The sequence below is a fragment of the Pristis pectinata genome, chromosome 3, assembly GCF_009764475.1.
Source record: "Pristis pectinata isolate sPriPec2 chromosome 3, sPriPec2.1.pri, whole genome shotgun sequence".
In the NCBI taxonomy this organism is placed as follows: domain Eukaryota; kingdom Metazoa; phylum Chordata; class Chondrichthyes; order Rhinopristiformes; family Pristidae; genus Pristis; species Pristis pectinata.
In genome coordinates, this window is record NC_067407.1 from 131529247 (window position 1) to 131545120 (window position 15874).

The 15874-nt window shown below is 40.8% G+C and overlaps 1 protein-coding gene across 1 annotated transcript in view; it reads left to right on the plus strand.

Annotated features, from left to right (window-relative positions):
* smyd3 (SET and MYND domain containing 3) overlaps nucleotides 1-15874 on the plus strand; it is a 750592-nt gene that overhangs the window by 193672 nt on the left and 541046 nt on the right. Inside the window, exons 3-4 of the mRNA XM_052013009.1 lie at nucleotides 1514-1621; nucleotides 6741-6798. Of these exons, the coding sequence (XP_051868969.1) occupies nucleotides 1514-1621; nucleotides 6741-6798 (166 nt within the window). The remainder of the gene's footprint in view (nucleotides 1-1513; nucleotides 1622-6740; nucleotides 6799-15874) is intronic.

The following is a 15874-nucleotide window of genomic DNA, read 5'->3' on the forward strand; positions in this document are numbered from 1 at the left end:
AGCTGTCTCCAACCTTCACTCTCCCCTCCCCTCCCCTCACCTTGTTCTATTTGTTTTTTTTTCCCTTTTTTCCTCTCTCTCTCTCTGTCTGCCTCCATCTATCATTCAACTGCCACTGTCTCCCGAGTCCACCCCCGCTCCTCTCCCCTCCCCTACCTGGCACCAGCTGCCTGTCATCTTCCATACCTCCTCAGTCCACCAATCGCCTCGGACTCCTTTCTCGCTAGTCTCCTTCTCCTCTTCATACCGGCCATCTCGCCTCTCCACTCTCAGTCCTGATGCAGGGTTTCAAACCAAAACACTGACAATTCCTTTCTTCCCACAGATGCTGCTCAACCTGCTGAGTTCTTCCAGCAGATTGTTTGTTGCACCTGACAGGAAGTTGCCTCTAAAATACATGAGTGCAGTCTATGAATTGCTACGCTGTGGGGAAGCCTGTAAAGGAGATAAATACCTATGTTCGCTCTGTCTGCTCCTGTGGGCTGAAGGAAAAGTATCTGAAGTCTCGTCTCACTGAGCATGGAGCTGGGAGATCTTGCTAAAGTAGCAGCAAGCAATGGACTATGAGATGTGGCAGAAATCAGCAAATGGCGCTGAGGTTAAGAACCTGAGAGTTGCCTGTGACCCCAATCTCATACATATGAACGCACAAACAAATTAGGATCAGGACCACATGGCCCCTCAAGTTTGCTATGCCATTCAATAAGATTGTGGCTAATCTTATTGTAACTTAAACTCCACGCTCCCAACTACCCCCCGATAACCTTTCAACCCTTTTCTTAGCAAGAACCTATTTACCTCCGCCTTAAAAATAAAGTAGTCAAGGCACACACAAGGCTATATTTGAGTTTACAGGAAGTCACTGGCTTTATTAAGGACAAAGAATGTAGTTCTGAGGGAAGCAGAGTTAGTAAAAAAACAAAAACCTTGTTGTCCTGTCTTTGAATAAGAACTCTTGTTTTTCAGACATGCAGAAATCTTTCTGTGGATGAATTTTGATTGTTGCACAGCTATTCACTTCATTTCCAGATGTTTTGTGCCAGAAAGTAGTGATGAAGGGAATGAAAATTCTACTGAAGAATGAAGAGATGAATTTCCAGAAAGGTGCTAAGGCACCAGAAATGTCTGCAGAATTGTTCTGCTCCTGGTTCTCTAAAATTAAATTCTGCCATGCGTTTTTTGTAAATGAATTTATAGCTCTGAATCTACGTTAATAAATGTTACTTGAAGTATATGAAAAAAACCTTTGCAAGTTATTGAACTCAAGCTGACTGTTTTAGTATTTATAGTCATCTTGTAGTTGACAGTTCTGCTCTTATTCCTTCCAATTAATTTTGCCAGTAATGCTAAGAGGTGGGGTCTCTCTTGCTTATCCAAGGTCTCAATAGGATTTTCTACTGAAATGTATTTTCTGTTTCCAGAGTTTGTGATATATACTTCTTATTTGTGATTCAGATTTAGTTCATTCATCTGTGCTGCTTATTCCTTACCTTGGATCTATTTTTTGTTCCAGAAATTGGCCTGGCCAGAACACAAGCGTGAATGCAAGTGTTTGAGAAGCATCTATCCTCAAGTTCCAACTGATATGGTTAGGCTTGTTGCAAGGATAATCTTTAAATTGGTAAGTTGATGGAGCGTGGACAATAGGTTGAATTTGATATTATAGAAGGTTTAGCACATTTGTGAAGGGATTGAAATGTAATATCGGATTAAGGCATGGAAGGAATATTCCTTATGCACATCATGATCCTTTTACAGCCCATCTCCCGTTCACCTCTGGTCTTTGACAGACTTGAGGCTCCATGGTGCTCTTGGGCCTGCCTTCACTGTGAGGTGTTCAACAAGCTACAATTCAGAATTATTCACTCAGTTTTTCCTCCTTTTTTCTGAAAAGAATACAAAATTGTCGTTATATCCTTTCAGTTTAAGCTGTGTTGCCAAATGGCTATTTCAGTGTGTTTTCACTTGTTTGAAACCTAAAGAAGTAAATTAATATAGTTACAACAATATCAATGCAAATCTTAGAGCAATTTTGGAATCCTGATCTTAACCTTCCTGCATACTCCAGTAATTAGCTCCCGCTTGCCTGCCCAGTTCCCTCACTTTCTCCCTAAAATAAGCTGTAAATTGAAGGAACTATTCCTTAAGCTCTGGCAAAACCTCTCCAGCATATTTTATGCAACCCTGGTCAAACACAGTAAGGAATCTTTGAAAGTGATGTGGAGAAGAGCCATGACACTGAGGATATATGGATATATTATAAGGATAAATGAGGCAAAACTTAGCCATTCACACTCTCACTTTTTCCCTTTCATTTTCATCCACTTTCACACTTGTCCACAAACAAACTGGTGTTCTCTGTCTCACTTAAGTTCATGTCCCCTTGCTCAGTCACGGACATTTGCTCACTCACAAACTTGCTTGTTCACGTGTACTTGTTTCATCAGTCACACCCACTCACACTTGTATGCCGACTCAACTCATGCACTTGTGCACTTTCCAAATTCTTCAGTGAATGCGCCTTGATCTCCGGCTGCAACACAGGCTTGCCAGGGAAGATGTCGGTATCCATCCATCATCACTCCACTGCTTTACTGGTTTCTTACTCATAGAGTCATAGAGCCTTACAGCATGGAAACAGGCCCTTCAGCTCGACTCGTCCATGCCGACTGTGTTGCCCAGCTAGTCCTATCTGCCTGCGTTTGACCCCTCATGATCTTATATACCTCTGTCAGGTCACCCCTCAATCTTCTATGTTAGTCCTAGTCTACATAACCTCTCCTTGTAATCAGGCCCCCAAGTCCAGGCAACATCCTGGTAAGTCTTTCTGCACTCTTTCTAGTTTAATAACATCTTTCCTATAATAGGGTGACCAAAACTCCAAGTGAGGCCTAACAACGTCGTATTTAACTGCAACATAACGTCCCAACTCCTATACTCAATGCCCTGACCGATGAAGGCCAGCGTGCTTTCACCACCCTATCTACCTGTGACGCTGCTTTAAGCGGACTGTGCACCTGCACTGTGAGGTCCCCCTGTTCCATAACACTCCCCAGGGCCCTACTATTCACTTTATAAGGTTACCTTGGTTGATCTCCCAAAATGCAAAACCTCCCATTTATCTGGTTTGAAAGCTCTATTTTATGCTGTTCACCAGAGTATTGAACCAATTGACAATTTTTTGAATCCTGTGTATAAATGGTGTGCAAAACCAGTAGAAGCAGGAATTTGGAAGAAAAGCATGAGCCACAGATGTATCACAGCTTGGTATGGCAACTGCTCTGCCCGAGACCACAAGAAATTGCAGAGTTGTGAAAGTGGTCTAGTCTAACCAGCCTCCCTTCCATTGACTCCAACTACACTTCCCGCTGTCTCAGGAAAGCAGCCAATGTAGTCAAGGACCCTCCCACCCCAATCATTCTCTCTTCTCCCCTCTCCCGTTGGGCAGAAGATAGAAAAACTTGCGAACACATACACGAGGCTCAAGGACAGCTTCTATCCCGTTGTTATCAGATGCTCAAATGGACCTATTGTACGATAAGGATGAACTCTTGATCTCAGTCTACCTCGTCATGGCCCTTGCAATTCATTTGTCTACCTGTCCTACAACTTCTCTGTATTCTGCATTCTGTTTTGATTTCCTTTTGTACTATCTAGGTGTTTTGATTGATCTGTCTGGATGTCATGCAAACAAAAGCTTTTCACTGTATCTTGGTATATGTGACAAGAATAAAACCAATTACCAATTTTACAGAGGCTAATTCCTACTTTTGTTGGAGTAACTTCAGTTCAGCATGTCCTCCCTACCTCCCACTATGCATTTTAATGATCTTCGTTGCTCAACAACCCCCCCCCATATAAATTTTGTTATTAGTAATTAAGAAAAGGCAGCATTCTTCACTGTAATTATACTTGGGGGTACAAACCAAGGTGAAAACAGAAACAGTAATGATTTATATTCTATTTCATTGTAACCAGCCTCTGATTGGCAGTTCAATGATCAGAAAGATCTGATATAATAATGTCCTCTACAAATACATGTACATTTCCTAATCTATGTAGAAAAACAAATAACAGATGAGATGATTCGTGCTTCAGAAAGATTAATGTTCTTCAGTGACAATTCAACGTTAATTATAATTCTGGTGAGTTTGAAGCCCTTCAATTATTAAAGTTCCTTTCTTGTTGGTTACAAATCAACAGAAGCTGTTGTTTAACCAGGACCAGGATCAGAATGTTTCGCTTCATAGTCAGAAAATGCTGGAAATACTCAGCAGGTCAAGCAGCATCTGCAAAGAATGATTTCAGTTAGCATTTCATCAGATTTCAGAAAAGATAGAAATCAAAGGTATGGGGAGGGGTGAAAAGCACAAAGGAAATGTCTGTGATACGGTAGAGACCGAAGTAGCAGTTGGTGCTGGCTGGGAGAAAGTTTGTTAGTCACTGCTGAACTGTTTGAAGAAGATGGTATTGGAAAAACCATCTGTTTTGGTGATATTGGTTGAGGGGTCAATATCGGCCAGAACACGATTAAAATTCAGCAAATTTTATGCCTCAGTTCCATAACACGTGGGGACTCTAAGAGTGAAAGAGTGGGCTACAAATTTTGACTATTTTATAAAATACAAGACGTGTTTTAAATTGACAAGATCACAACAAAGTAATAAGATTGTTTTAAATTCACATGCAGTCTTAACAACAGAATCATTTTGGACTGGATTGCCTGTCTGTATGTAGAGTGCTGACCTTTGGCAGTGCTGTTTTCAATCACTACAGCTGGTTTTGCAATCCCAGTTAACGAGAGAGAAAAAAATCAACTTGGGTCCTTGTTTGATGGCTGTCTGAGAGTTTGTGTTAAAAATACATGAGAGGATGTAAGAATGAAAAGAAAAAAATCAGCAATTGCCTTTGTATCATTGCCTTTCACAACGTTGGGATGTCTCAAAATGCTTGGCAACCAGTTAGCTATCATTGAAGTGTGACCCCTGTCATAATGGATGCAACACATGGTCAAATTTATGCATGTCAAAGTCCCACGAGCAGCAAAGTGAGTCATCCTGATTGAAGGATAAATTTTGGCCAGCACTCCAGGGAGAAATCCCTTGCCCTTAATGAAATGATGAAATATACATCTTAGGCAGATGGATGTCAGTTTAACATCCCAACTGAAAGAGACCAAGAGCAAGGAAAAGATTAAACATGGTGTGATCTTATGCCCACTTGTGATTGCTTACAATGTCTACAGAATCCATACAGAAGGAGCTGGGTATTATCATTCATGAAACATAGAAAGATAGTATGCAGGTGAGGAAGTAATTAAGAAGATGCATGTAATGGTGGCCTATATTGCATAGGGTACGGAGTATAAAAGTCTTGCTAGAGCACCTTAGAAGATTGGTGAGATCACACTTGAGGTGTTATGTACAGTACAATAATCTCTTTATTTAAGGGGGGATGTATTTGCATTCGGAAGGTTCACTGGGTTGATTTCTGGGATGGAGGTGTTATTTTCTGTCGAAAGTTTGAGGAGGGTGGGCCTTTGTGTTGGTGTTTAGAAGAATTGTAGGTTGCCTTATTGAAACATAAGGGGGCTAGAAATGGTGGATGTAACAGAGTGGATAAAGGGGAACCCCTAGATGTAGTGTATTTAGATTTCCAAAATGCTTTTCTGTAGTTACATAAATGGTTCTTGCACAAGGTAAGAGCAAATGAGGTTCATTGACATGTATGGGGGAGTGCTGACTAGGAGAAAACTGTGTCAGGATAAATGGGTCATTTTCAGCTTGGCAATCAGTAACTAGTGTGGTGCCCACAGGAATGTCTTGGATAAAGGGACCAAGTGTACTATAACCAAACTTAGTGATGAAACAAAAGTAGGTGGGTTATGAGGAGGACATAAAGGACCAGCAGCACTCACTTAAGAGTGGACAAGAAGTTGGCAGATGGCGTCTATTGTGGGAAAATGTGAAGTTATCCATGTTGGAAAGAAGAATGAAAAGCAAATTATTAAATGGAATGAGACTGCAGAATGTTCCAGTACAAAGGGATCTAGGGTTCCTAGTACCTGAAGCACAAAGTAGAATAAGTGAGTAGGAAGACAGACGGAATATTGGCCTTTATTAAAAGGGTTATGGAATCTAAAAGTAGAAAGGGTTGATGCAACTTTACAAGGAGCTGATGAGACCACACCTGAAGTACTCCCTACAGTTGTGATCTCTGTGTTGGCTGCAGTGCAGAGAAGCTTCACCAGGTTAACTCATGGAATGAAGGAGTTGACATCTGAAGAAAGGTTGAGTATGGAAGAATGGGTGGTGATCTTATTCAAAGGTAAGATTCTGAGCAGGGTTGACAAGGAGGATGCTGAGAGAATGTTTCCCCTTGTGGGGGTTTCTAGAACTTGGGGGCATAGTATCAAGATGGTATTGCCCATTTTAGACTGAGATCAGGGGGAAGTTCTTCTCTTGGAGGATCAAGATTCTTACCCAGAGAGCCATGGAGACAGAGTCAGTGAATATATTTCAAGGCAGAGATTGACAGAGGGACCTGAGAGTGTGTGAAAGTGGCACTGAGGCTAAGATTAATCAGCCATAATTTTATTGAATGGGGGGCAAGTTGGATGGGTGATTGGCCTGCTCCTGCTCCTGTTTCTGATGTTCTAGTGAGGAGATGGGTCTTCAGGATCATCAGAGGATGGAGAAACTCCTCATGTGATATTAAAGTGATCTACATTTGTTTCACAGATGACTGGGTCGTCCTGCTCATCAGAGGAGTTGTACCCTGTGTCAGACCTACAATCCAGTAAGTGCTTGGTTCTGCTCTTTGGGGTAAGCTGTGTCAACTGCCTTGTTTAGTTGGTCACACCATTATAAGATAAGATGAAATAAAACAATTCAACAGAGTTGGAGGTGGGAATTGGTGGTGGTGGTGGTGGGGGGGACAAGGGTATTGTGGTTAGAGGTGGTGTGGCCAGTGGGGAAATGGTGAAATTATTTTGAGATTTTAGTTTGTTGATGCATAAATTACTTGACAATTTGCCTAATTTTGTTTGGGCCTGTGGCTACGCTTTGTATTCATGTTTAAGTATTTATTCGGGGCCATGCACTAGTTAAAGCCCAAATAATGTCCAGTCCACTACCTCCTATGCAAGCTAACAAGTTGAAATGAAGCAGGAGATGTGTATTACCAGATTCGGTGCCAGCTTTGCTATGATGTGTCTCCGTACCACAACCAGCTGCACAGACCTTGAGCTCCTATCATTTACAGTTTAATTTCCAAAGTAACAATCAGTACCAGTGGTGGGCAATGCTTTTGTTTAATAACATGCTTGATTTTTCAGATAGCTCTGTGGCTTCATAATCAGTTAACGGAACTGGCTGGTAGGTTGGGTTCAAGTGTAGCAGCATGACTTTCTTATCCATAAGAAGTAAGGAGTATTTTCACCATTCAGTAATGTTACAGCTAATCTTTCACTTCAACTCCATTTTTTTTACTGTAAAACTGCAAGACATTGGAGCAGAATTAGGTCATTTGACCCATCGATTCTGCTCCACCATTCAATCATGGCTGATTTTTATTTTCAACCCCATTCTCCTGCCTTCTCCCTGAATCCCTTAACCCCACTTACCAGTCAAGAACCTATAAATCTCTGCCTTAAGTACACCCAGTAACTTGGCTTCAACTCCCCTGTGTGACCATGAATTCCACAGGTTAACCTACACTAACTCTATATCACCTGATTCCCTTATTATATGATGCTCTGTGCCTGTGATGCTGCTGCAAGTAAGTTTTTCATTACACCTGTGCATGCATGTACTTGTGCATATGACAATAAACTCGACTTTGACTATTATCTAAAAATCTGTCTTGAATATAAAAAATAGATTTGAATGCAAATTCCACGTCTGCAATGAAGGGATTTGAGCTCTCATCTTCGGATCAATGGCCTAGAGCTCCAGCAACTAACCAAATAACTTAACCATAACATCACCACACCTCATTATGAAGTGTAAACAATCACCACAGTGTCATCTATTATTACCTACCTTACAATTATTACATGTGGTCAAGGCTGCACAGGGATTTAAGTTTGTATATTGCTTGCAGGGGCAGCCACATGCGTCCTTAATGTTATGGCGTGATTGTATTCTTGTGTGTTTACGATCTTGTGTTAAGCTATTTTTAGATGACTGTTGGGGGGATATTATGTGCCTGCATGCCCCCTCTTCCATTCACACACACCCACATCAGTGAGAGAAACAGACTGTGGGCCCTGTGTGCCTTGGGGGTAAATTATAAAGCATTATTTCAGTTGGTTAGCGCACATGTTTTGTTTGTGAAAAAAAAAGCCAAACGGTCATGTCGCTATTAAAGGACATGAACCCTGAAGCAGCTGGATCAAATCTCTGTCCGTGACACACATCTTGGGAGATGACGCGAAAAGAAACGTAGGCATCACTGGACGTTTGCTCAGCCAACACAGTGGGGTGACACAAGATCTTGCAGACTGTTAGGTTCTTTGGAAGTTGAATTGGAAGAAGAATTACTCCTTAGGCCCCATATTATTCACAGCGCCATAGTTGCAGTGTGCTGTAATATAGTCATAACCCTATGCATGACGGAGTGGTTACATTAGCAGATGCTGATTCGGCCGATGATTGAATTGATTTTCAATGTAACTGTCCATCTTTGGTACATTCTTCAATTTCATTGATCATCAGTGATTTCATGGTCTGAAAGCACAAGATATTTTGCATCTTGGATGTTTTGTGCAGAGATTTGTGAGGAGCAGCTGGTTTTCATGTTGATGTGTCTGTTCGAATTGAAATCTCCATCTTGAATTCTGAATATAATGTTTTTTGTATTCTTTGGTCTTGTCAGTTGAGCTTTTTCTTTGTAAAGAGAAGTAAGGGCAAATATCTGGTGCCTTCTGTCGTGAGCTGGAACAACCTCACAACTAGTGGCAACTAGTAGTAATATGTCATCATTAATATGGTAAAATATTCCAAGGTGCTTCACAGCAATATTAACTTATAAACTTAGAAACTAAGCCACAAAGGAAATATTAACTCAGGAGACTGAAAGCTGACTCAAATGTTTTGAAAGCATTTGAACTAAGGGGAAAGAAGCAAAGCAACAAACAATCTGCCGGAGGAACTCAGCGGGTTGAGCAGCATGTGTGGGGGGGAGAAAGGAATTGTTGACTTTCGGGTCGAAAACCTGCATCAGGGCTGAAAGAAGCTATGGATTTTAGGAAGGGAATTCCAAAGCTTGCAGCCGAGGTAGCTTTGGGACATGGCTGGCAGTGGTAGAGAGATGTAAATCAGGGATGTGCAAGAGTCCAGAATTTTTGGAGCACACAGATCTCAGGCGGTTATATGCCTGCAGTAACTTACAGAGAAGTGGGGAGCAAGAGGTCATTTTAAAACAAAGGTGAATTTTAAAATTGATGCTTTGCCTGATCAGGAGCCAATGGACTTCGTTGAGTGCAGGGATGATGGATGAATGAGACTTGGTGCGTGCGAGGATGAAGTCTTCAGCAGTGGAAGGGGCAGAGATGGACGTAGTTTTACAGATGTCAATATACTATTCTGGCTGGTATTTCTACACTTTAACTAACCTACCCTGTTTGCAATGAGAAAATTTGATTTTTCTCTGAACAAAATATAGCCTGATGAGGTATTTTTCAGTTATTTAAGTTGCTACAGTCATGTAATTTATTGTCACAAAGATTTTTGAGAGGTTGCACAGGTTTAATTAAGCAATTGGGGAATAGATACTGGAGATGGAAATTTTCATTGGTTGGGATGCTTAGGACAAGGGGACATAGTGTAAAAGTTAGAGCCAGGAATTTCAAGAATGAGATCAGCAACACTTTTTTGGCTCTGAGGGTGGTTGTAGCTTGGAACTGTCACAAACTGCAATGGATTCTGAACCAATTGGTAAAACAGGGATAGGTGATCCTTTTGGTGAACAAAAACATTTAAAGTACAGAATAAAGAGAAATATGAGACAGATTGACCATGATCCCTTGCAATGTCAAATAGGTGAAATGGGCAGTTCATTTTCCTATGGTCTTGCATGAATGCTGTTCCTTTAATCAATTTTAACATAGAATATTACAGCACAGTATAGGCCCTTCAGCCCACGATGTTGTGCCGACATTTTATCCTGCTCTAATATCTATCTAACCCTTCCCTCCCACGTAGCCCTCCATTTCTCTATCATTCATGTGTCTATCTAAGAGTCTCTTAAATATCCCTGATTGTATCTGCCGCCACAACCTCTGCTGGCAGTGTGTTCCAGACACCCACCACTCTCTGTGTAAAAAAAAACTTACCTCTGACATCCCCCTTATTTCTTCCTCCAGTCACCTTAAAATTATGCCCCCTCGTGTTAGCCACTTTCGCTCTGGGAAAAAGTCTCTGACTGTCCACTCGATCTATGCCTCTTAACATCTTGTACACCTCTATCAAGACATGTTCTCCAATCCAGGCAGCATCCTGGTAAATCTCCTCTGCACCCTCTCTAAAGCTTCCACATCCTTCCTATAATGAGGTGACCAGAACTGAGCACAATACTCCAAGTATGGTCTTTGTGGAATCATTTTGCCAATGATTCCACAGAGCTCACAAAGCTGGAGTATTTTAGAACTAGTTGCAATGAAATCTATAACTATTGAAACATTTAAAAGTCAAGGTTCACACTGATTGTTTGTTTCACATAATTTTAATGTAATGATGAGCAACAGGCAGTACTGTACAGCACAAATTTCACGCAGTGATTGAAGCATTTACAGGAAGCAATTCCTTCTTTATTTTGGTGTCACTGAGCCCATTTATGTGCAATGAGCCTTTTGCAGATTAATGCTTTTGGAATAGTCCACATAATATGCTTTAGCAAGGTAATCTAAAAAGCTGAGACATAATTTAAGTCCTTTTTTTTATAGGAAAGCTAATTGTTAGTGAATTTTGTTTTAAAGTGAAGCTTGATTGCATTTAAACTTGCTGCAGTCATCAATATATTGTTACTGTAGGTTGAGTAATTAGAATCAATTGTGAATTTCATAATGTATCTTCAGTACCTTTTTGGCCATGACTACCATAATTTGACTGACTTAAATGTTATTGATGTGTGTGTGGTTATGAAAGGTTATGAATGTATGAACATTCACTGTGTGTGAATGTGAAAACAGCACAATTAAATGTGACTGGAAAAACACTTTGGAGATTTCCTCTTTCATCCTTAATTGTTACATTTTATGTTCAATTGTGTGTAGTTTATTCTTTAATGATAAATGTTGTCAAGAGGGCAGTGCAAATACTGTAAATTTATGGTAATGATTCACAGGATCATACTTCTGCTCACAGAAGATGCTGGAGGATTTGAATTGTGATGTGTCACCCATACTTTAAATAGGTTAGTTGACCAGCTGGAAACATATTGACTTAATTCTTTCACAGTGTAATTGTTTGGCATGCTACCAGTATCATGAAAATCTTTTGCTGCTCCGTTGTAGCTGAGCTATGGGGTCTCAAGGGGGTTCACTGAGAGGTTTTGTTGGTCAATGATGTCTCCTGGTCCATTGCTTTCATTATAATTTCTGCTATATATGATTGTCTCTTTCTGGTGTTCAGCTTTAAGGATGTTGCCAGCCATCTGCTATGTCACCCGTAACCATTGTGTGAATCCTGCAGTGTTGACTGGGTAAGGAGGTGGGAAAAAGCCCTGGGATCCTGGTCCTTTCCCTGCCTGATATTTATATATTTCTAGCTGGGTTCATAGGAGCATAACTTATCCAATCAGTCTCGCAAATATTTTCCTTCACTCAATGAGGCCATGGCAAATCTGTGTCCTATTGTATTATGGCTCCATATCTTAATATTCCCGAGGAATGGGCATCCCAGTTGTTTAAAAACAGAAAATTGCTGGAAGCACTCAGCAGCTCAGGTAGCTGTGGAAAGAGAAACAGAGTTAACATCTCTGTTTTAAATTCAGATTTCCAACATCTGCTGGTTTTTGATTTTCACTTTTGTTTAGAACAGTACAGCACAATACAGGCCCTTTGGCCCACAATGTTGTGCTGACCTTTAAACCTCGCCTGACTATCTAACCCCTTCCTCCCACATATCCCTCTATTTTAAATTCCTCCATATGCTTATCTAGTAATCTCTTGAATTTGACCAATGTACCTGCCTCCACCACCGCCCCAGGCAGCGCATTCCATGCCCCAACCACCCTCTGGGTGAAAAAACCTTTCCCTGATATCTCCCTTTAACTTCCCACCCATTACTTTAAAGCCATGCCATCTTGTATTTCCTCGTGTCGCCTCGTCCATGAGTCATGTTGATAGAAGGTCTGTTGCCTTGATTGAGTTCAACTAATTCAATGTGGGACTAGATTTCACTGAAATAATGGTCTAGTTGTTGTTGAACCCATAATAGTGACTGCAGGAATGCCTATGATTCTGTCAAGGCATTGGGTTTACTGACGTCTTCTGGTGGGGAAAAGATCTTCTAGTGTGACCTATCTGCTAGTTTCAAACACGAGTTCTATTAAAAAGAGCATATGTTTTTATGGCCACTGTCTAATGTAGGAAAGCTTTGCTTTGTGAGTTAGCTAGAGACTGACAATTTTTCTCAAGAAAAAATATTTACCTGAAAGATAAAAAGTATAAAAAAAGAAAAATCTCCTTTATAGGCAGAAGTCGAGCTTTGTATCAAGTGATGGTGAGAAAATCCCACTCCCACCAAAAATACAAATACCCAATGCAAAATTGTCTTTCCACAAATTTAATTATGGAAAGCCTCAGGCTGTTTACATAAACAATTGAGTAATGATTGACAAATCTTCTGGTACTCCACTATCAAAGGTATTGAAGTTTTTTTAATTGTCATCACATTTCTTTTTGCAATAATACAGGAGCTTTATTTAAGAAAAATATATAATTTGTGGTATGTGAGCATTGCTGCATATACTGACCAGGGCTAATTGCTCTTGAAAAGTTTGTAATGAACCGCTTTATTGAACCACTGCAGTCCTGTGGTGAAGGTGTTCGGTGGGAAGTTTCAGGATTTAGACATAGCAATGATGATGGAATGGCAATAGGTTTCCAAGTCAGAACGGTCTGTCCCATTGGTACTGATGTCTCAGAGCTCCCCTTAACCATTCAATGTATTCGAGGCCAATATAGACATGATTTTTCATCCAAACTGGAGTCAAGGGTACTGGGAAACGTGCTGAAAATAGAGCTGAGATCAATGACTTTTTGAATGCCTTGAAGGATGGTATGGCCTGGTCCAGTTCCTCGATCTTATATCCTCAGTGGTCGAGATAAAGCGTCTAGGAAGTGTTGTTTAAATAGCCTGGGTGGGTAAGCACAGTGTGCGTTGTAGATAGTAAACACTGCAAGCCACTGTACACCAGTGATAGAAGCAATGAACTTCTAGGGTGGTAGATACGGTTCTAATCAAACGGTGGCTTTGTCCTGGATGGTGTTGAGCTTCTTGAGGGTTGGAGCTGTGTATATCCAGCCGGGTGGAGGGTATTCCATCACATTGCAGACTTGTCCATTGTTGATGGTGGAAAGGGTTTGAAGACTCAGGAAGTGAGTTGCTCACTGCAGGACACCCAGCCTCTGACTGGTCTTGTCACCACATTGTTTATGAGTTTGGAAAAGTTTAGTTTATCTTCGCTAATCAGCCCCCAGCATGTTGATGGTGGGGGAACTAGATGATGGGTAATGCCAATGAATGTCAAGGAGAAGTGGTTGTACCTTTTCTTGTGGGAGAAGGTCACTGATTGACGTTTGTGTGGTGTGAATGTTACCTATCACTTATCAGTTTCTATCTGAGCGTTGCCTACATTTTGCTGCATGCAACACTGACTGCTTCATTTGCTGAAGGGTTTTGAATAGAAATAAACATTGTGCAATTGTTAATGAACATAAAGGTCGGAAGGAAGAAGCTGAAAATGGTTGCACCGGGAAATCCTGCAGTGGTGTCCTGGGGCTGAGATGGTTGACCTCCATCAACCAGACCATCTTCCTTTGTGCAATGTATAACTCCAGTCAGTGGAGAGTTTTCCCATTTACGTTCAGTTTTACCAGAGCTCTTTGATACCCAGGGCATTTACTCTTACCTCTGCCCTGGAATTCAACTCTGGTTCATATTTCAAAGTCAAAGTCGAGTTTATTGTCATGTGCACAAGTGCATGTATGCACGGGTGCAATGAAAAATTTACTTGCAGCGGCATCACAGGCACATAGCATCATATAAGCAGCATTCACAAGGAAAACGTAAATTATACACAATTTTTACAAGAAAGAAAACAATTAGAAAAAAAACAAAGTCCATTTTAGTGTAAAGTGATCGAAGTGGTCATGGTGTTACTAAACTGTTGTGATTAGGACTGTGCCAGTTGGTTCAAGAACCAATTATTTGAAGGGAAGTAGCTGTTCTTGAACCTGGTGGTGTGGGACTTCAGGCTTCTGTACCTCCTGCCCGATAGTAGCTGCGAAAAGATGGCACGGCCCGGATAATGGGGATCTTTGATGATAATGTTGCCTTCTTGAGGCAGCGGCTCCTGTTCATCCTATTTCGATGAAGAACAAGATTTTGAGTTGAGTGATATTTGCAAAACTCCAAGCCGGGCACGTTGATTTGTCACTGTCACCTTAATTATCTCTTCATCACCACTCTACCTCTTATCTAAAATTTGTTTTTGTCCCAGAGTGTGATGACATTTTATTTACTGACAATTTTCTCCATTTGAATTTGCAACCAGTGTACATGCAATTTACATCATTGTAGATAACTCGGATCCAATTCAATGCATTGCTTCCAGCTACTGAAAATAGTCAAATTCTGCAAATACATATGAAAGATAACATCAGTATTTTCAAATGTATGGGAAGTAATTACAAAGCAGACAAATTGGTTGGAAAGGAAATCATTAGAAATAAAATATAACCACGAACTTACATAATGTTTCATCACCTCTCTCACAAGGTTCTCAGGTACTTCACATACAATGAGTTACATTGGATGATTGCTTCCCAGATAAATGTGGCTACCTATACATGGAGAACTGCTTTTTGCTTTTTGCTCAGTTACCTTGTGCTACCTAATGCAAAGGTACATTGTTACTCTGTGTTCCCAAAAGGTTCAGACTTAGAAGGCTGAAGGCCTTTGCTGATGAACGGACCCTGAACAATTGGCTTTTTTTTTTGTTAATACATTAGTAGTAATAAAGAATTATTTAATTGTATAGCACAGCAAAGGGACTGTCAGTCCATTGAACCTGTCTTAGCTCTCAAAGAGCAATCCAGCTAGTCCCATGCCCCGCTCTTTCCACCACTATTGCAGTATTTTCTCCTCAACTTTATCTCCTTCAACTATTTAGCAGTTACCCTTCTGAAGTGTATTGAACCTGTGTCCACTAGCCTTTCATATATTATACTCATTTATTGATGATTCTTTTTTATTGATGCACCATAGAAAGCATCCTATCTGGATACATCATGGTTTGGTATGGCAACTGCTATACCTGTGACCACTAGAAACTGCCGAGAGTTGTGGACACAGCTCAGCACATTACAGAAATCAACCTCCCCTCCATGGACTCCGTCTATACTCCTCGCTGCCTCAGTAAAGCAGCCAAAGACCCCACTCACCCTGGAGATTTTCTCTTCTCTGCTCTCCCATCAGGAAGAAAATACAAAAGCCTGAAATCACCTACCACTAGGCTCAAGGACAGCTTCTATCCCACTGTTATAAGACTACTGAATGGTCCCCTAGTATGATAAGATGGACTCTTGACCTCACAATCTACCTTGTTATGACCTTGCACCTTATTGTCTACCTGCACTACACTTTCT